Here is a 22757-nt window from a genome sequence, read left to right as displayed (position 1 = left end):
GGGGAAAAAGTATATAGTCAGCCACCAATTGTGCAAGTTCTCCCACTTAAGAAGATGAGAGAGGCCTGTATTTGACATCATAGGTAGACCACCAAATAATGATCACTGCTCTAGAGGAGATCTGCATGGATGAATGGGCCAACATACCACCAACAGTGTGTGCCAACCTTGTGAAGACTTACAGAAAACGTTTGACCTCTGTCATTGCCAACAAAGGATATAAACCAAAATATTGAGATGAACTTTTGTTATTGACTAAATACATATTTTTCACAATAATTTGAAAACAAAATCTTGCCAAATCAGAGAAGGTGTTTTTCTGAATTTGTTTTCTCATTTTGTCTCTCATAGTTGGGGTCTACCTATGATATCAATTCTAGGCCTTTCTCATCTTTTTAAGTGGGAGAACTTGCACAATTGGTGGCTGACTAAATACTTTTTTCCCCACTGTATATTTGCCAAATGCCAGAATAATGAGAAAGAGAATGCTTTAAGGCATTTTATTACTTTCGGCAAAGTCAAAAGTTTACATACATTTCATTAGTATTTGGTACCATTGCCCTTAAATTGTATGACTTGGGTCAAACATTTTTTCATATCCTTCCACAAGCTTCTCACAATTGCTTGTAGGAATTTGGGCCCATTCCTCCTGACAGAACTGGTGTAACCGAGCCATTTGTATAGGTCACCTTGCTCATACCGGCCTTTTCAGCTTTGCCCATAGAATTTCAACAGGATTGAGATCAAGGCCTTGTGATATCGATTCCAAAACATTGACTTTGTTAACCTTAAGCCATTTTGTAACCACTTTGGCAGTATGCTTCAGGTCATTGTCCATTTGGAAGACCCATTTCTGCCCAAGCTTTAAAGGGAACCAATCACCAGGATTTTCGTATATAACCTAAAGCCAGTGCTGTACTGGCACTATCAAGCTGATTCTATACATATAAATATCAATTGTCCTTTATCAAAAACACACACTTCTTCAAACTACTCCAAAACAACAACTCAACCAAAATGATGATTGGGTATGAAGGGAAAGTGCAAAAAGTTTTTTATAAAATTCGAAACTTTATTGATATAATTTCAGAAAGAAATATCTAAAACAGGAAAACCCACGAAGTGGGGCACAAAATCCCAGGTGATCATCCAATAATAGTCACAGGTTGTTAACAATCAATTTGTTAGAAGGTAAGATAGATGTCACAACCATATACTCATATATAACAGACCAATATTATATAAATGCCTATGGAGCTTATAGTTGTCGCACACCCTCCGATAACGCAAGCCATATACCCTTATTTTTAATACATATCGATTGGTTCAAAATACCACAGGCTTATGCTCAGAAGGACAGACAGCGATAACCTCCTATGTCAAGGTCTTACTGTTATTCAAAATGGCTCAAATGACATACAATTTACAATTCAATCCAGATTATAGATATTAATTTGTATATATTAAAAAGCCACCTGCAGATAAATGCCCCCACGGTCCGCCGCGCCACCCGCCCGTCAGTGGTACAGGCAACCAATAAACCAAATTGTAGTAAATGTATCACAAATACCAGTTACCTATACACTGGCCGGCCGGTGGCACAAGCCACCCATACAGGCAAACAGCTGCAGTAGGACTAGAGTCCAATTTTTATCTAGATAACCTTAGATTACACAGCTTGACCATTCAATTATAACAGTTATACAGGAGATGCAATCACTAGCTCACCATTAATGCTGTGGTTATGAGACAATGACAATACAAAAGGTATTGTACAAAAGGGGCCCTTTTGAAAAAGCGAGGCGAAACGGCGTCAGGGGTGGTGGAGCACATGGCCAGGTGATCCTTCTATCTACAGGTAAAATACCTTTTGTATTGTCATTATCTCATAACCACAGCATTAATGGTGAGCTAGTGATTGCATCTCCCGTATAACTGTTATAATTGAATGGTCAAGCTGTGTAATCTAAGGTTATCTAGATAAAAATTGGACTCTATTCCTACTGCAGCTGTTTGCCTGTATGGGTGTCCTGTGCCACCGGCCGGTCAGTATATAGGTAACTGGTATTTGTGATACATTTACTACTATTTGGTTTCTTGGTTGCCTGTACCGCTGACGGGCGGGTGGCGCGGCGGACCGTGGGGGCATTTATCTGCAGGTGGCTTTTTAATATATACAAATTAACATCTATAATCTGGATTAAATTGTGTATTGTATGTCATTTGAGCCATTTTGAATAACAGTAAGACCTTGATATAGAAGGTTATCGCTGTCTGTCCTTCTGAGCATAAGCCTGTGGTATTTTGAACCAATCAATATGTATTAGAAATAAGGGTATATGGCTTGCGTTATCGGAGGGTGTGCGACAACTATAAGCTCCATAGGCATTTATATGATATTGGTCTGTTATATATGAGTATATGGTTGTGACATCTATCTTACCTTCTAACAAATTGATTGTAAACAACCTGTGACTATTATTCGATGATCACCTGGGATTTTGTGCCCCACTTCGTGGGTTTTCCTGTTTTAGATAATTCTTTCTGAAATTATATCAATAAGGTTTTGAATTTTATAAAAAACTTTTTGCACTTTCACTTCATACCCAATCATTATTTTGGTTGGGTTGTTGATTCTATACATACCTGTAATGGACAGCTCGGATGTTTAGGTTTTGAAATCCAAAAAAGTAAAGTTTTTAAAATTAGCTGCTTGTTGAGTGGCTGTTGCAATGGAGTACATAATATTTTCATAGTTATCCCCTCCCACTGTTAGAATTATCATAAGTATTATAAGGAAACCCAAACCCTGGAAACATATATATATCCAGAAAAAGTTAGAAGAAAGCCCCAGGTTGTAATCATTATCAGAGAGAGATCATCCTAGTGATGTAACATGGCTGAAAATACAATTGTATTCCAGTAATTATTTGTTTAAATTCAATTATTTGTTTACCGTAATGGATACTACAATTGTGAAAATTCATAAACATTGTTAATATAATTAGTGACAAATGGACCTCTATTGATTCTACATACTAAATAAGTTTGAGGCTGGCTGCCCACTAAGGAACCTGTTGTATTTACATACACCATTACACTCTAAGCACCATTGTTCTACTGTGCCTCTAAGTGGTTTCAATCAAATATAGGAGGTGAACTCTATGGATATGTTCACACAGGACGTTTTTGCAGTGTATTTTTCCTGACCAATACCTGACCTTGTGGCAGGATGTCTCCTGAGAGTGATCTGTGGTTTTAGTGCGGGTTTTGTGGTGTTTTTACAGCGTTTTTTATTGTGATGTCAATACCTGCAAGAGTTCAAGAGTACCCAAGTGCTGGGCTGGGCCTGTATTGACCTGGATCCGGCAGTCTGGTAGTAAAAAGAAGAAAAAAAAAAAGTAAAGCAAGCGTGCAATAGCTTACCAGTCTCCAGTAGATACTAGAGTGTACAGGCTCCTTCCAGGTATGACGTCTTGCTCAGGCTCCTGTCACATGGGGGGCATGGAGTGGGGGCGAAGAATGATTGAAGTGCAAGGCAGAAGACACGGCCAAGATCACTAACCCAGCTAGTCATGCCCAATAACCCAGCTGGTAACACCCACTAACCTGGAAGTAGCCCATACATTCTAAGATCATCCGTACCTGCTCCCGCGGCCCCTCCTACTACCGGTGCCACTCATTAGCCTCATGCATATTCATTGCTTCCCCCTCCACACTGGAGTCTGCGGGTCTATCGTACAGTAAAAAATAAATACAAGAAAAATGACGTAGGGTCCCCAATATTTTGATACCCAGCACAGATAAAGCCTACAGCCACAGGCTGCAGACCCCAGCTGTGTGCTTTATCTTGGCTGGATATCAAAATTAGAGGGACCCCATGCTGTTTTTTTAATTAAATTAAAAACAGCGTGCGGTCCCCCTCAATATTGATACCCAGCACAGATAACGCCCACAGCAGGGGGCTGGTATTCTCAGGCTGGAGAGACCCAGCCTAAAAATATCAGCCTGCAGCCGCCCAGGATTGTCGCATCTATTAGATGCGACAATGCCAGCACTTTATCTGGCTCTTCCTGAATTCCACTGGTATGGTAGCAATCGGGGTAATAAGAGGTTAACCGCAGCTCATATCTGCGACTAAGCCCTAGATTGGTAATGGCAGGCGTCTATGGGACACCCCCCATCCCCAATCTGTAATAAGTGACAAGAAATAAACACAAACACTGAAAAAGTCCTTTATTTGAAATAAAATACAAAAGCACCCTCTTTCACCACTTTATTAACCCTGTAATCATCCCTACAGGTCCGACGTAATCCACACGAGGTCCCACATCGATTCAGCTCTGCAACATCTGAAGATCACAGTGAGCACCATAGAACAGGACTGCCTGCTGTGAGCTCCAGAGAATGAATGAGCCACACGATCAACAGTCACTTCACTCAGGTGATTCCCGGTCACTGGCGATATCTGTGACCATAAATAGCTTGAGTGAGGTGACCTCTGAGTGCGCGGCTCACTCATTCTCTGGGGGTGCATATGACTGCAACCAATCACATATGAAAGCAGTGAATATGGAATGAGCGGGGAAGTGGAGCGGGATTCGGTAAATATACCGTGCCTGCTCCAATCCCCCTATCCTCACCACCATTTTAGTGCTGACCAGATATTCCGGATCAATTCCGGGTATCTAGTGACAGGTGGACTCACAGGGTATCTGCGAGTCCACCTGTCACTAGGGTGAAAACCATAGCAAAAGCGCTGAAAAGAATTGACATGTTCATTCTTCTCAGAACGCAGTAAAACCGGAGGTGTTTTACAAAACTATCAGGAAAAAATCCTGATGTGTTTGTGTGTGCATGAGACTTCAGAAATCTCATACTTTGCTGGGACTGTAAAAAGCAGCGTTTTATTAGCATGGATTTGCATAAAACCAAGGCAAATCCGTAGCTAAGAAACGCTGCAAAAATGGCCAGTGTGAAAATAGCCTATTACTGCTAAAGGCACAGGTTAAAAAGATATATGTGGGTCCTTTAGTCACTAATTATATTAATAATGTTTAGACATTTTTTACAATTGTAATATTGTAATATCCATGACTGTAAAAAATAATTGAATTTAAACAAATAATTACTTGAATATAATTGTATTTTCAGCCATGTTATATCACTAGAATGATCTCTCTCTGATACTGATTAGAACCTGGCACTTTCTTCTAACTTTTTCTGGATATATATGTCTCTATGGTTGAGGTTTCTCTAACCTGGTTTGTTTAATCACACTGAAACTAGTATGTGTCTTTTTATATGTACAGTATGTAAATTCAATAAAATATATTTTAGTTAGTTTTGCAAAAAAAAGTATGCGTTAAAGACTCTGGTTTTTCACTTTCTTGGGTAAAATTGGTAAAATAGAGTCGGCATATATAATGCATATTGTGATAATATAACCTAGAAATTGATGTTCATATATGGAGATGAGTGGATCCATGGAAGTTCTGTTCAGGGGATTCATCGGAACTTGACCTGAACCCCAATGAAAATCACCATTTGGGCAGTTTAAGTCTCCGCTCACATACAGCCAGCTAAAAAGAGAACACTTCCGGGGGCGGGTGGGCAGGATTTTTCTTTTTTTATTTATTTTTTTTACTGCACACTACATCTGATCATGCTGTTGTTACATAAGGCGAGCCATTCAAGCACTGCTTGCACTGGGCTGCATTTTGATCGTACTCGAGCACAATGATCCAGCGAGAGTGGTGTTCATACATAAAGCATCCAAACTCTGAATCCGAACTCTAGGTTTTACATCAAGTCTGTGTTTGGTGCGAACAACGAACCTCGGGTATGCTCATGTCTACTCATAAATACATAAACGTACTTTGTGGTGACATTTTGCAGCTGAGAGAATATTCACTGTGGGAGTGTAAAGTAATGTAGGGTGCAGGCTTGTTAACGCTAAGGCTATGTGCGCACGTGTGCGTATTACATGCAGTTACGCTGCGATCTGCAGCGCAACGTAACTGCATGCGTCCTGCGTCCCCTGCACAGTCTATGGAGATTGTGCAGGAGCCGTGCGCACGTGGCATATTAGAACGCAGCGATTTGGCTGCTGCCCGACATGTCACTTCTTCCGTGCGGTTTGCATGCTGTCTATAGGGAGAGGCAGCATGCAGAGCGCACGTTCTCTTCCGGCACCATGCGCTTCAGAACGGAGCTTTTCAGCTGCGCTCTGAAGCGCACCTTTTAGGTGCGGTGCATAGCGCACACGTGCGCACATAGCCTAACAGATAAAAGGTCAGTTTATGTTAAGGTTTGCAACCAGGCTCCTACTTGCAGTCCTTTGTGTGACGGCATCTGCAGGTTGTGTTTCTTCTTCTTATTTCCAACCTTAGGTAGCCTCTAACAGCTGCAAAATATTAAACAAGGGAATGTGCAATCTGTGCACCAGATAAACTCATTGAAATGGTAATCCTACAAGTGAAGATATTTTTCCAATTACATTTTGGATAGTTTCTGTAAATACGTAAATATCTTTCAGAATTTTATATGTTTAATCAGTTCTCTTCATTTCCTTCTCCAAACTTAATATCTGAACTTACTAATTTACACCAGTTGTACAGCGAATTAACCAAATATATTAGATACATTTTGATAAAGGTAAAGATTCTACATTTATCAATTCTTTTTATATTACAGGCAGCACCAGCACAAGAAACAGCAGTCAGAGGGGTAGCAGTATATCAAGCATCAAGCAAAAATCCAGAAAGGACTTGTTGATGGAAAAACTTAGGGAGCAGCTCATTAAAGCAAAAGCATTGGCTATTAAAATGTAAGAAGTTTTTAACTTTTTCCTCTGCATATTGTACTGGAAAGTCTTGTATTGTAAAACTTAATATATCATCTATATTATTATTTTAATAATTGAATCTTTTTTTTCTAATCTGTTTTAAGTTTTCGATGGTAAATTTTTTTTATTCAACTTTCTGTACATAAATTTGTTGGCAGCCATCTCGCCTGATGGACCTAAAAATGCACACAAAAAAACGCATACAAAGCTTTTTTTTAGTGTATTCAATGGCTCGAAGGGCTAAAAAAACACAGAAGAAAAACACACAAAGAATTAACATGCTGCTTCTTTTTTCTGCACCCAAAACTGCAAGGAGAAAAGAAGCAACGTGCGAACATGCAATTGCACATGCAATTTTGGGCAACAAACTGACCAAAAAAAGCGTCAAAAACGCAGCGTGCACATAAGGCGTTAGGCTGAGTTGACATGTCCAGTAATTCTCCATTAAAATGGAACCAGGAGCAATCTGTTGGGAAAAAAGTTGTGCAAACATAACTTTTTTTGTCCGTTTTTATAAAAATTGATTTTAGCAGTATCCATTTTTTTTAATATGACAGTCTATAGAAAATCAATCCATTAACTCATTGCTAGTTATCTTGGCTAAATAGCTATGTGACTAAATAGCAATTATTTAACAGATCTGATTTCCATAGACTCCCATGTTAAAAAAACGGATCCTGCAAAAATCAATCAACGGACCAAAAAAAGTTGACTTTGGACAACTTTTTTGCCAATGGGCTGCTGCCTTATCCATCTCTATATTGACCATAGACAGGAATAGACAGGATCTTACTTATTATCTAACATTAGAGCATTTTCCAGGTATGCTTTGTGATCAGTGCAGAGGTCACAGTGCAGAGAGGGGGAGGAGGTGAGATGTGATTATCACCTAGTCTGAATATTGTGTTTCTATGTTATGTATATTTAAGTGTTACCTTTCATTATGCCTTTGTTAGTACTAACAAATAATCCATTCAGAACAGGAAGTTTTAGCTTGGTGGCCAAAGTGCAACTGCAAGCTATTTTCTAATTTTATTTATTTATTTATTTTTTTTTAATAGTGATATGAAAAAAGGAAAAAATTGAATGACAAAAAAACTAATTTAAAATAAATATGATGAATCATCTGATAACTCCCTTTAAATCCAGAAATGTATTCCCACAAAAACGATTTCTTCCTATAAATGTTCTATGTTCATTTTTAACACCATTTTATTGTAGCTATATATTTGTTTTCTACAACATTGAATATTTAATTAGTCACAAATGGGGCAACCCTGGGAGAAATGGCTTCTGGTTTTCATGATACAGACAAGATTATAATTTTTGAACACTGAGTTGTTAACTGTTTTTTATTTAATATGTATCTACTAGTGATGAGCGAGTACTAAAAAGCTCGGGTGCTCGAAGCTCGGGCCGAGCCTCCCAAGATACTCGTGTACTCGGCCCGAGCACCGAGCCCAATGTTATCCTATGGGAGACCCGAGTATTTTTGTGAAATGACCCCCGGCAGCATGTAGAAACCCTAAAAATGTCACAAAAGTCTCAGAAGAGTGCTCAAATGACATGGCAACAGCATGGGGAAAACCCCTTGAAGCATTTATCACTCAAAAGTCACAGCTGTGAACAATTTTGTCCAAGTTTTACGCCATTTTTACGGACTCACCAGAAAACCTTCCAAAATGACACCAAAATGAATTTTCATGGCGGAAATGTTAAGGGCACATACCCAATAGTGAGATAGAGCTGGTGTATGTTACTTTTTGAGATTAATACATGAAAGATTTTACGTGAAAACCTTGTGTGGCACTCCGATGTCCAAAACGCACGTTTTGTGCTTTTTACTAACGATGTCGGTCATTTTTTTTTTCATTCTATCTCCCGTCGGTCTGTCTCTCTCTGTCTTGTCTGTCCCCCTCTCACAGTCTGTCGGTCAGTTCCCCCCCCTCTCTCTTACTTACCGTTCCCCGATCACTGCCGCGGCGCTGCACGGCTGTTCAAACTCCGGTGGCTTTTCCTCTTTTGAAAAAGCCGGCCGCTCATTAATCAATCTCGTATTCCCTGCTTTCCTGCTTTTCGGCGCCTATGATTGGTTGCAGTGAGACACGCTCCCACACTGAGTGACAGCTGTCTCACTGCACCCAATCACAGCAGCCGGTGTGTGTATACTGTGCAGTGAAATAAATAATTAAATAATTAAAAAAAACGGCGTGCGGTCCCCCCAATTTTAATACCAGCCATATAAAGCCATACGGCTGAAGGCTGGTATTCTCAGGATGGGGAGCTCCACGTTATGGGGAGCCCCCCACCCTAACAATATCAGTCAGCAGCCGCCCAGAATTGCCGCATACATTATATGCGACAGTTCTGGGACTGTACCCGGCTCTTCCCGATTTACCCTAGTGCGTTGGCAAATCGGGGTAATAAGGAGTTAATGGCAGCCCATAGCTGCCACTAAATCCTAGATTAATCATGTCAGGTGTCTCCCCGAGATTCCTTCCATGATTAATCTGTAAATTACAGTTAAAAAACACACACACCCGAAAAATCCTTTATTAGAAATAAAAAACACTAACAAAGTCCCTCATTACCAATTTATTAACCCCGACAAACCCTCCATGTCCGGCGTACTCCACAGTCCTCCAGCGTCACGTCCAGCTCTGCTGCATGGAAGTGACAGGAGCTGCAGAATACACCGCCGCTCCGGTCACCTCCACGCAGCTAATGAGATGAGTATAGCGATCAGCTGAGCTGTCACTGAGGTTACCTGGATCCAGCGGTGGCCGCGGGTAACCTCAGTGACAGCTCAGCTGATCGCGCTACTCACCGCCGCTCCAGTCAGCTCCATGCACCAACTGAGGTGAGTATAGCGATCAGCTGCTGTCACTGAGGTTAATCGCGGCCACCGCTGGATCCAGCGGTGGCCGGGAGTTACCTGACTGACAGCAGCTGATCGCGCTATTCCCTTCATTAGCTGCGTGGAGGTGACCGGAGCGGCGGTGTCTTCTGCAGCTCCGGTCACCTCCATGCAGCAGAGCTGGACGCGACGCCGGAGTCCGTGGAGTACGCCGGACATGGAGGGTTTGTCGGGGTTAATAAATTGGTAATGAGGGACTTTGTTAGTGTTTTTTATTTCTAATAAAGGATTTTTCGGGTGTGTGTGTTTTTTAACTGTAATTTACAGATTAATCATGGAAGGAATCTCGGGGAGACGCCTGACATGATTAATCTAGGACTTATTGGCAGCTATGGGCTGCCATTAACTCCTTATTACCCTGATTTGCCAACGCACTAGGGTAAATCGGGAAGAGCCGGGTACAGCCCCAGAACTGTCGCATATAATGTATGCGGCAATTCTGGGCAGCTGCTGACTGATATTGTTAGGGTGGGGGGCTCCCCATAACGTGGAGCTCCCCATCCTGAGAATACCAGCCTTCAGCTGTATGGCTTTATCTGGCTGGTATTAAAATTGGGGGGGACCGCACGCCGTTTTTTTTAATTATTTATTTATTTATTTTACTGCACAGTATAGACCCGCCCACCGGCTGCTGTGATTGGGTGCAGTGTGACACCTGTCACTCAGCGTGGGGGCGTGTCTCACTGCAACCAATCATAGGCGTCTGTGGGCGTGGAAAGCAGGGAATATGAGATGGCTGTGTACAGAGCACAGCGCGCCCGCCGGTATAAAGGCTCAGTCACGCTGTGCGGGCCGGCCAATCACTGCAATTCCACAACTAACAGGGCTGTGGCATTGCAGTGGTCTGCCAGCCAATCCCTGCATGAGGGCTGGCTCTCAAAAGAGCGCCAACATGCAGGGATGAAGACCACGAGTAAAGCACGAGTATTGCAAAATTACTCGGTACCCGCCGAGTAGCCCGAGTACAGTGATACTCGTGCGAGTACCGAGTAGTAACAAGCATACTCGCTCATCACTAGTATCTACATCAAATGCAGTGTTATGCTGTAATTGATTATTCACAATTTCTTAAACAGCTTGTGTAATTTTTTGATAGCTTACATAATATGTGTGCCTTTCAGAATTCTAGTCACAGTCATCCCACTGGTCCTTGTCTCTGGCTTTTGTACATGACAGACATGCGGGCCTTTTTAGGTTTCCAGGTGCCATAGCCACCAATCTAAAACCTGCAATCATGTTGCAGGGCATAAATGGTCTGACAGAGCATATTCATCCATTAATTAGAAGCTGTGGTCGTTATTGGGAATATAAGGTGGCTTCTATCGTACCAGATTGTTTGCTGCATATTACATGATGTTGCCATGGCCTCCATGAGCCTGAACAATGATGGAGCCATATATGTTCAACATCTTACGCTCTTGGCTATACTGTACAGTTGAAACCAGAAGTTTACATACACTATCTAAAAAGACACATCTGCATGTTTTTCTCACTTTCTGACATCACAATAAATCTTTCCCGTTTTAGGTCAATTAGGAACAAAATTATTTATATTTGCCAAATGCCAACATGTGAGAGAATGTTTTAAGACATTTTTATTACTTTCTGCAAAGTCAAAAGTTTACATACATTTCATTAGTATTTGGTACCATTACCTGAGGCCTCTATCACACGTCCGTGCAAAACACACACGTTTTTAACGGACCGTGTTGAAGGTGCGTATGGGCATCCATATGCCGTGATTTGGCACATGTGTGGAGCAGGAACCTTTTTCTCATATGCATATATGCCTTTTTAGATAGTGTATGTAAACTTCTAGTTTCAATTATATATGGTGTAACACTATTGATGTAATTCAATAGTGTCTAGATAGTCATGTCACATTGTTGTCATGGCCTCTGAGTGATTATTGAATTACTTCTTAGACCAGGGGTGTCAAACTCATTTTCACAGAGAGCCACATTAGCGTTATTTTTGCCTTCACAGGGCCACTACAAATTGTAAGAGCTTATGCAGATCTCGATGCAACACGGTACGAGCACGAACTGCAATGCACAAACTGGCCAAGGGTTGTAAGGGAGCTATGCCTGAGTAGAAGTGCTACACGAGAGCTGTTCCTAGGTACCGTGTTTCCCAGAAAATAAGCCTTACCCCGAAAATAAGCCCTAGTTGTGGTTCAATCAAGTGTCAATGCAGCTAAAAAAGTTAAAGAATACTGCAGGACTCTTCATTAAAGAAAGTAGACACCACCAAAAGAGAGATTTCAGACCCCACAATCATACTCATCAGACCCCGAACGGGATACTGTGGAACACAAGGACCTGCAGTGGAATGAATCGAGGACCTGCAGTGGAACAATCACATCCCGTGATATCACTCTGCTCCGGCGACCTGAGATGCATTGGAATGCAAGGACCTGCGGTGTAACGTATCAGGGACTTGCCATGGAACACATCGATGCCTACAACACATGATAGAAATTATCTCACACCTACCATGAGCCAATACATTGTTGCATCTACCATTTGTACTGATCATGGCAGCTTCTTTAGCACATGCTCAATACAAACTAGCAGAAAATGTTAAAAAAAATCAGGAATGGGGCTTTTTTCTGCCAGACACTATGATCGATAGGGAAAAGCACCCAGGTTTTTACTAGCAACCCAGATCGCAGGCAACATAAAATGATGTGGTGGGCCGGATTGTGGCTCACACTGATCCTGAGAATGGCTGGGCTCCTGCGGTGTCACAGCTGGTGTGCCACTGCTTTAGTTCAGGCAGCTCTAAATCAAAATTTGACAGTGATCAGTATGCAGATTGAGGGTACATAACGTTGGCCAATGGTGCTGAAAAGCCCCCACATTTGCATCAAACTATGTTGGGGAATTTTTGTCTCGCAGCAATCCCACTAAAATTTATACTACAGGTATGATTTATATAGCGGCTAAAACCTACCTGTATAAGTGGTTTAGCTAGCCTTTTGGTGGTGACAGTCTCACTTTGCATTTCCTTTTTCTTTGAAGAAAAAATACTGTAATGTAACCCATTTCTCAAAAAATTGTGGTAAAGTGATGTCATTGCATTTTAATTGTACCGTAATTGTGTCTTTTAAAACCTACACAATAGATGAATTAAAACAAACTTTCCTACCTTTACTGATTGCAGCTTTTTTTCTTCTTTTTTCCAGAGTCCTTCAGATATATTTGCCAATCAGACAATTTTTTTACAACCTTATTCATCCAGACTACAGTGCTGTGACAGATGTCTATGTGTTAATGTTCCTGGCAGATACTGTAGACTTTATCGTAATTATATTTGGCTTCTGGGCATTTGGCGTAAGTCATCATACCAAAGGAATTGCCAAGTGTCTCGTATGGCTCCAAATAAAATTAATAGTTTCAGAATTGTTTCATATCTAACAATAAGTTGATGTATAAGGGGCACTTTGCACACTGCGACATCGCAGGTGCGATGTCGGTGGGGTCAAATTGAAAATGACGCACTTCCGACATCGCATGCGACATCGCAGTGTGTAAAGGCTGGATGATACGATTAACGAGCGCAAAAGCGTCGTAATCGTATCATCGGTGCAGCGTCGGCGTAATCCATGATTACGCTGACGCGACGGTCCGATGTTGTTCCTCGCTCCTGCGGCAGCACACATCGCTGTGTGTGAAGTCGCAGGAGCGAGGAACGTCTCCTACCGGCCTCACTGCGGCTTCCGTAGGATATGCGGAAGGAAGGAGGTGGGCAGGATGTTTACATCCTGCTCATCTCCGCCCCTCCGCTCTGATTGGCCGCCTGCCGTGTGACGTCGCAGTGACGCCGCACGACCCGCCCCCTTAACAAGGAGGCGGGTCGCCGGCCACAGGGACGTCGCACGGCAGGTGAGTGTGTGTGTGAAGCTGGCGTAGCGATAACTTTCGCTACGCCAGCTATCACCACATATCGCTGCTGCGACGGGGGCGGGCACTATCGCACTCGGCATCGCAGCATCGGCCTGCGATGTCGTAGTGTGCAAAGTGCCCCTTAGACTTGTAGTATAGAAAATGAGGAAAAGAAAATGTATTCAAGTTACAAATGAAACTTAGGATAGGAAGAAAATTGTAATGGCATAATTAGTTTTTGTAACTATAACAGCTTTTATGAGAAATAGGGAAAATGAAATAGAAGTTGGGTTATTGGCAGGGATTATTATTATTATTAATATTATTATTATTATTATTATTATTATTATTATTAGAAATGATTGTAGTTGCAGAGGTCGCAGAGGCACTTAAGTTGGATGTGGATCTGAGGGCACACATCTAATTAAAATGTATGTCAGCATAGAGATTGGCCAAACAGTGGCTGGCAACTGACGTTAGCATGCACGTGAATGGGGAAGCATGACAACAACGTCATGTGCAATGGCTCGCATGCCGATGTCAGCTGCTGGCCAATGTATATCTTTAACTGTATGCCTTTTAGAGATTATTTCATCTTCAACTTGTTTAACTGTTCACAATAACAGTAATTTTGACCAGGGATGCATAAACATTTACATGACACTGTATATAGCAGGATGGGGGACATATAACCCAGGATGGGGCCTAAGATGGGAGACATATATACCAGGGTGGGGAACATATATACCAGGATGGGTATATACAGTGGGTACGGAAAGTATTCAGAGCCCTTTAAATTTTTCACTCTTTGTTTCATTGCAGCCGTTTGGTAAATTACAAAAAGTTCATTTTTTTTTCCTCATTAATGTACACTCTACACCCCATCTTGACAAAAAAACAGAAATGTAAAAATATTTGCTAATTTTGTAAACAAGAAAAACTGAAGTATCACATGGTCATAAGTATTCAGACCCTTTGCTCAGACACTCATATTTAAGCCACAAGCTGTCTATTTCCTTGTGATTCTCCTTCAGATGGTTCTACTCCTTCAATGGAGTCCAGCTGTGTTTTATTAAACTGATAGGACTTGATTTGGAAAGGCACACACCTTTCTATATAAGACCTCATAGCTCACAGTGTATGTCAGACCAAATGAGAATCATGAGGTCAAAGGAACTGCCCAAGGAACTCAAAGACAGAATTGTGGCAAGGCAGAGATCTGGCCAAGGTCACAACATAATTTCTGCAGTACTCAAGGTTCTTAAGAGCACAATGGCCTCCATAATCCTTAAATGGGAGAAGTTTGGGACCACCAGAACTCTTAATAGACCTGGTCATCCAGCCAAACAAAGCAATCGTGGGAGAAGAGCCTTGGCGAGAGAGGTAACTAAGGACTCTGAGATCACTGTGGCTGAGCTCCAGAGATGCAGTAGGGAGATGGGAGAAAGCTCCACAAAGTCAACTATCATTGCAGCCCTCCATCAGTCGGGCCTTTGTGGCAGAGTGGCCTGTCCTCAGTGCAAGACATATGCAAGCCCGCATAGAGTTTGCAAAAAAACACATGAAGGACTCCCAGACTATGAGAAATATAATTCTCTGGTCTGATGAGACAAAGATAGAACATTTTGGTGATAATTCTAAGTGGTATGTGTGGAGAAAACCAGGTACTGCTCATCACCTGCTCAATATAATCCCAACAGTCAAACATGGTGGTGGCAGCATCATGCTATGGGGGTGTTTTTCAGCTGCAGGGACAGGACGAATAATTGCATCTGGTCAACATGCAGGGGGGCCAATCGGACTGTAGTTATTCCACTGCTTATTGCTATTATTTTTTTAAAGAAAGCATACATTACTGATAGAATATTATAGTTATAATTTATTCTCCACTACTATAGAAGTTAATATTATTGGGCCAAAGATGGTGTAAAAAAATATAGCTATACTAATTTCTGGCCCAGCAGTGCTCATTTGCACTCCATTATGTATCTCCTGGTGATCCCCTAGTATCAATACCTGCAGCTTTCACATTCTGTTTAAGCAAAAGATGGTAACTCAAGACAGAAAGTTAAGGGTGGAGTCGAGGGGTACATAACAGAGCGAAGAGGAGTGAGACCAGATTTATTGAGGTGTGTGTATAGGTTTTTTTTTTCCTTCCACCACCCTGGCACCATTAACATTCACTTTCTTTATCGTTCCTTTGGGAGACCAAGACCATGGGTGTTTAGCTTCTGCCTCCGGAGGACACATAAAGTACTACACTTAAAAGTGTAGCTCCTCCCTCTGAGCTTATACACCCCCTGGTAGCCAGTCCTAGCCAGTTTATTGCTTTGTGTCATGAGGCATACATCCACACATGCATTCTCATCTGATTTGTTTGACTTTTGGAAAGAGTTTGAAGAAAAGCGGGTCCATGTCTGGACCACCGGCATGTCCCTTCTCACCCCACTGTGTCGGTGGTGTTGTAACGTTGATTTACAAGGCTGAAGCCTTACATGCCGCGCTCCTTCACCATCCCTTTTGGGCTCTGGCTTGAAGTGGGAGCCAGCACGGTCTCCATGCCTGGCAGGAGTCCGGTCTCCATCCACAGCCCCTTGAGGATTCTGTTGGACCGGAGCACTCATCCCCAGGGACATGGCCCTGCGTCTCAGCAGCTAAGTACCTGAGACGTTTATGTTGGGGGTCCCGGTTCTTTATTGTAAGGGGAGAGTATGCTGTATGTGATTGTTTTAACTTTTCCGGCGGATTCTCTAGCTTTTGCCTGAGAACCGCGCCGATGGTGCCTGCTTGTCGGCCTCGCCGCTTAAATTTAGGCCCCGGCTTCGCTGGAGGCCTAGTTTCATTTTCCTGCCCTCGCATGTCACTCATGCAGAGGGACAGGTTCGGCTCCTCCCGGCGGCCGTTCTACACAGGGGAGGGACACTCCCCACTGCTGGGGCGTCCCTCCTTCCCTGCAGGTCTCTATAGCCCTCCAGTTCCCGCTCTTTTATAGGAACGCCCCCTAGTCATTTCTCAGGCAGAGTACACTCTGCTCTGGGACATCCTGCATTCTGCATCTCTGCTGAGGTGCTGCGACTGGGGGACCGGGCTTCGGGATCTGGAGGGCACACAACACCGCGCTCAGCGGTCTGGTAAGCCACAGCCGGTCTCCGGTTGTGGACCTCTGTATATTCTCCCTGGGGTTCATTCTCTGCAAAGCCCCCACTCCAGCAGCATGTCTCACACAAGGAGCAAGGCTCCAAAGCTTTATTCTGCATGCACTGCATGTAAGCTCCTGCTGCCTGAGCCGAGCATTTATCCACACTGTGATGGTTGCTCTAACTTGGCGGTGCCACAGCCTGGAGTCTCACCCCCTGTGGTCTCTCAGGCTGCTGCTGCACCTGTGACTGAACCCCCGGCCTGGGTAGAGTCCTTTTCTAGGTCCATATCCCAGTCATTTGCTGAGTCCATGGGACTTTTGTCCAGGACTTTGATGAATATGCATCAGCCTCCCTCACAGGGTGCCTCTAATACTCTTGACAGAGGACTCCTATCCTCTGACCTCCGTCCATCGGAGCTCACGGAGGATTCATCATCTGATCCCAGACCCCGTCCTTCTAAGAGAAGGCGCAGGGTTTCCTCCCCCTCCCCATCCCACGGCTCTGTCTCAAGAGCTGACTCTCAAGATGAGGAGGATGCCCTCACTGGTGGCTCGGAGGCTATGTATCCCATCGATTTCTCTGAGGGTGACTCAGATCTTAGTGATTTGATGGCTTCTATTAATTCTGTGCTGGATCTCAATCCGCCAGTGTCAGAGGAGCAACTCTCTTTGGCAGAAAAACATCAGTTTACCTTGCCTAAGAGAGTGAAAAGTGTGTTCTTTAACCACTCCAGTTTTCAGACCGCTGTGACCAAACCCAGGGCCTGCCCTGACAAACGCTTTCCAAAGCGTGGTTCTGATGACCGGTTTCCATTTCCACCTGAGGTGGTCAAGGAGTGGTCTCACTCCCCAAAGGTAGACCCTCCGGTGTCTAGGCTATCAGCCCGGACCGTTGTGTCGGTGGCTGACGGCACCTCACTTAAGGATTCCACTGACCGTCAGATTGACCTTCTGGCCAAATCTGTGTATGAAGCTGCGGGGGCCGCGTTTTCCCCGACTTTTGCAGCAGTGTGGGCTCTCAAAGCCATCTCTGCTTCTCTAGAGGAGATGCATTCCCTCACCAAGGAATCTATGCCTGAGATGGTTACCTTAACTGCTCAGGCTTCAGCTTTTTCATCTTATGCCATGTCTGCCATGCTAGAGGCTGCTCACCGCACTGCAGTGGCTTCAGCTAATTCTCTTGTTATCCGCAGGATTTTGTGACTTCGAGAGTGGAAGGCAGATGCTTCTTCCAAGAAGTTTCTTGCTGGGCTCCCTTTTGCTTGTTCACGGCTGTTTGGTGAACAGCTGGATGAAATCATTAAAGAAGCTACTGGCGGGAAGAGTACTTCCATGCCACAAACCAAGACCAGGAAACCCGCCCAGGGTAGGAATCAATCGAGGTTTTGTTCCTTTCGTTCCTCCAACTGGTCATCCTCTAAGCCTTCCGCCTCGTCCGCTAACTCAGCCAAGGATCAGAAATCCAACTGGCGCCCAAAAGCGCGTCTGCAGAAATCCGCAGGAGGTTCTGCCACTAAGGCAGCTTCCTCATGACTCTCGGCCCGCTCCAGCCACGTCCTTAGTCGGTGGCAGGCTCTCCCACTTTGGCGACGCTTGGTTAAAGCAAGTCTCCGATCAGTGGGTGAGAGACATCATATCTCACGGCTACAGGATAGAATTCTCTTCCAGCCCTCCAAACAGATTTTTTCTCTCAACTCCCCCCTGCTCCAAGGCCGCCGCCTTCTCGCAGGCCGTGGCATCCTTGCAAGCAAACGGAGTGATTGTCCCAGTTCCCGCTCAGGAACGGTTCAGAGGTTTTTACTCAAATCTCTTCCTAGTTCCAAAAAAAAACGGTACCTTACGGCCCATCCTGGATCTCAAGCTTCTCAACAAGCATGTCCGGGTGCGGCATTTTCGCATGGAGTCTCTGCGATCAGTCATTGCTTCTATGACCCAAGGGGAGTTCCTGGCGTCCATCGACATCAGAGATGCCTATCTACATGTGCCAATCGCAGTGTCACATCAGCGTTGGTTACGTTTTGTGATAGGAGAGGATCATTTCCAATTCGTGGCTCTCCCCTTCGGGTTAGCCACGGCCCCTCGGGTATTCACCAAGGTCATGGCGGCAGTGATTGCGGTCCTGCACCTCCAGGGGTTAGCAGTGTTTCCTTATCTGGACGACCTTCTGGTCAAGGGTACATCCAGCGCAGACTGTCAGCGGAGTGTTTCGCTCACTCTCGCCACCCTAGCCCAATTCGGGTGGATTGTCAATCTTCCCAAATCCACTCTGACTCCGACCCAGAGTCTCACGTACCTAGGGATGCAGTTTGAGACTTTGCCGGCACTTTTGAAGTTGCCCTTAATCAAACAGCAGTCTCTCCGGCTAGCGGTGCGCTCTCTCCTGAGGCCCCGCCGTTATTCCCTCAGGCGCCTGATGTAGGTGCTGGGTCAAATGGTGGCCTCCATGGAGGCGGTTCCCTTTGCCCAGTTCCATCTGCGTCCTCTGCAGATGGACATTCTCCGCTGTTGGGACAAGCGGCCTTCCTCCTTACAGAGGTTAGTGGCTCTGTCGCCACGGACCAGGAGCTCTCTTCAGTGGTGGCTTCGACCCCTCTCCCTGTCCCAAGGACGCTCCTTCCTGACTCTGTCCTGGGTGATTCTCACCACGGATGCCAGCCTATCCAGCTGGGGAGCGGTACATCTCCACCACAGAGCACAGGGCACTTGGACTCCGTCCGAGTCAGCTCTTTCAATCAATGTGCTGGAAACCAGAGCTGTGCTTCTAGCTTTCCTAGCCTTTCACCACCTGTTGGCGGGCAGGCACATTCGAGTCCAGTCAGACAACGCGACAGCGGTTGCCTACATCAATCACCAAGGTGGGACATGCAGCAGCCTGGCAATGTTGGAGGTCCAACGCATTCTTCAATGGGCGGAGGACTCCAAGTCCACCATATCCGCAGTCCACATCCCGTAGAAAACTGGGAGGCAGATTATCTCAGCCGTCAATCCGTGGACGGTGGCGAGTGGTCCCTGCACCCGGCAGTGTTTCAGTCAATCTGCCGCAAGTGGGGCACTCCGGACGTGGACCTAATGGCATCCCGTCACAACAACAAGGTTCCGGTTTACGTGACTCGCTCCCACGATCCTCAGGCCTTCGCCGCAGACGCTCTGGTTCAAGACTGGTCCCACTTTCGTCTGTCCTACGTGTTTCCCCCTCTAGCTCTCTTGCCCAGAGTCCTGCGCAAGATCAGAATAGAGGGCCGTCGAGTCATCCTCATTGCACCGGACTGGCCCAGGCGAGCTTGGTATCCGGACCTGCTCCAACTGTCCGTGGAGATGCCGTGGCATCTTCCGGACCGTCCAGACCTGCTCTCGCAAGGTCCGTTTTTCCGCCCGAATTCTGCGGCACTCAAATTGACGGCGTGGCTCTTGAGTCCTGGATTTTGACGGCTTCTGGTATTCCTCCTGAAGTCATCTCCACTATGACTCGGGCCCGTAAGTCTTCCTCCGTCAAGATCTATCACAGGACTTGGAAAATTTTCCTGTCCTGGTGTCGCTCTTCCGGCCATTCTCCTTGGCCATTCTCCTTGCCGACCGTTCTGTCTTTTTTACAGTCCGGTCTGCAGCTAGGACTGTCCCTCAACTCTCTCAAGGGACAAGTCTCAGCTCTATCAGTGCTGTTCCAGCGGCATCTCGCCCGGCTGGTTCAGCTTCATGCAAGGTGCGTCTCACATCATTCCGCCTTATCGGCGGCCCTTGGATCCCTGGGACCTTAACTTGGTCCTCACGGTATTGCAGAAACCCCCTTTCGAGACCCTTAGGGAGGTTTCTTTGTATCGTCTTTCTCAAAAGGTGGCTTTTCTAGTTGCCATAACTTCTCTCAGGAGAGTCTCTGATTTGGCTGCGCTCTCCTCTGAGTCACTTTTTTTGGTTTTTCACCAAGACAAGGTAGTTCTCCGTCCGACCCCAGACTTTCTTCCTAAGGTGGTCTCTCCCTTCCACCTTAACCAGGATATTTCCTTGCCTTCCTTCTGTCCGGCCCCTGTTCATCGCTTTGAGAAAGCGCTGCATACTCTAGATCTGGTGCGTGCTCTCCGGATTTATGTGTCTCGCACCGCTGCGCTTAGGCGGTGCACCTCTCTTTTTGTGCTAACCACAGGGCGGCGCAAGGGTCTCTCTGCTTCTAAGCCGACCTTGGCCCGTTGGATTAGATCGACCATTTCGGACGCCTACCAGAGTACTCAGGTGCCTCCCCCGCCGAGGATCAAAGCACACTCGACCAGAGCTGTCGGTGCCTCTTGGGCTTTCAGGCACCAGGCTACGGCTCAACAAGTCTGTCAGGCTGCCACTTGGGCTAGCCTGCATACCTTCTCGAAGCACTACCAAGTGCATGCTCATGCTTCGGCAGATGCGAGCTTGGGCAGACGCATCCTTCAGGTGGCTGTCGCCCACTTGTGAAGTTAGGCTCCGCCTACTTCTTCATTTTTTTTCTGTTTATTCCCACCCAGGGACAGCTTTGGAACGTCCCATGGTCTGGGTCTCCCAAAGGAACGATAAAGAAAAAGAGAATTTTGTTACTTACCGTAAATTCTTTTTCTTATAGTTCCGTATTGGGAGACCCAGCTCCCTCCCTGTTGCCTGTTGGCAATTTTCTTGTTCCGTGTGTTATCACCGGCTGTTGTCGTGGACAGCGTCTCCGGTGGTTCTGGTTCTTAATCGGTTCTACTTGTGGGTGGCTATTCTCCTTCAGCTTTTGCACTAAACTGGCTAGGACTGGCTACCAGGGGGTGTATAAGCTCAGAGGGAGGAGCTACACTTTTAAGTGTAGTACTTTGTGTGTCCTCCGGAGGCAGAAGCTAAACACCCATGGTCTGGGTCTCCCAATACGGAACTATAAGAAAAATAATTTACGGTAAGTAACAAAATTCTCTTTTTTATAGTAGTGGAAATCCCATTAGTTGAGTAATCTTTTAGTACAGCACTACGAAACCAAATGATTGAGTTTTCCTTACAGTTGGCTTAGTTGTTAACAGTCTCACTGTATGAAGATTAACAAATATAAACTTTGTTACAAACTGCATGTAGGATAACAAATGATGTAGAAAGCAAAAGAATAAGCCTATGATAATGAAAACAGACATTTTTGGAACACAACTAATACCACCACATTTGTATTTCTAGAAACATTCGGCTGCTGCAGACATTACCTCCTCTTTGTCAGAAGACCAGGTACCAGAAGCATTCTTGGTGATGGTTTTAATACAGTTTGGCACAATGGTTGTGGACCGTGCTCTCTATCTTAGAAAAACTGTGATGGGCAAAGTCATATTTCAGGTTATCCTGGTGTTTGGTATCCATTTTTGGATGTTCTTCATTTTACCTGGAGTAACAGAAAGGTAAATTACTATTCAATCTTGTGCCCATGGGATGTTGTCAATAGCCATTAATCAGTTCACCATCTTGTTCTTTTGTTTTCTTTTTTCAGGAAGTTCAGCCAGAACACTGTTGCACAGATATGGTATTTTGTGAAATGCATATATTTTGGACTATCAGCTTATCAAATCCGCTGTGGATACCCAACACGTGTTCTTGGAAACTTTCTCACAAAAAGTTATAACTATGTCAATTTGTTCTTATTTCAAGGGTAAGAAGCCACATATTAAATGTAATAAAGTTATTATTTAATGGATTTAAACTAGGGGCATATTCAGTGTAACATGAGTCATAAAGGTACTCTATAAGCAGGTTTTTGCTATGCAATCTGAAGACAACATGCTGTAAGAATGAAAACAGAGAATTCAGCCCTGCTTCTCTTATCACAAAGTCTGTTTTTTTTTACCTGCAATGTTAGTTTAAAGCTAGTGTCACACATAACGACGACGACAACGACGTCGCTGCAACGTCACCATATTCTGTGACGTAGCAGCGACCATAGATGATCGTTAGTAAGCTGTCAAACATGTTAGAAAAAGCAGCGACGGAGCAGCG

The 22757-nt window shown here is 44.6% G+C and overlaps 1 protein-coding gene across 13 annotated transcripts in view; it reads left to right on the top strand.

The window, feature by feature from the left end:
* PIEZO2 (piezo type mechanosensitive ion channel component 2) overlaps positions 1-22757 on the top strand; it is a 630266-nt gene that overhangs the window by 535627 nt on the left and 71882 nt on the right. For all 13 annotated transcript variants that reach the window (XM_075314549.1, XM_075314558.1, XM_075314555.1 and 10 more), the window contains 4 exons: positions 6697-6829; positions 12952-13099; positions 21951-22165; positions 22255-22413. In XM_075314549.1, coding sequence (XP_075170664.1) covers positions 6697-6829; positions 12952-13099; positions 21951-22165; positions 22255-22413 — 655 coding nt within the window. The remainder of the gene's footprint in view (positions 1-6696; positions 6830-12951; positions 13100-21950; positions 22166-22254; positions 22414-22757) is intronic.

The sequence above is a fragment of the Anomaloglossus baeobatrachus genome, chromosome 6 (genome assembly GCF_048569485.1).
Source record: "Anomaloglossus baeobatrachus isolate aAnoBae1 chromosome 6, aAnoBae1.hap1, whole genome shotgun sequence".
Lineage (NCBI taxonomy): Eukaryota > Metazoa > Chordata > Amphibia > Anura > Aromobatidae > Anomaloglossus > Anomaloglossus baeobatrachus.
This window is presented reverse-complemented; position numbering and strand designations above follow the sequence as displayed.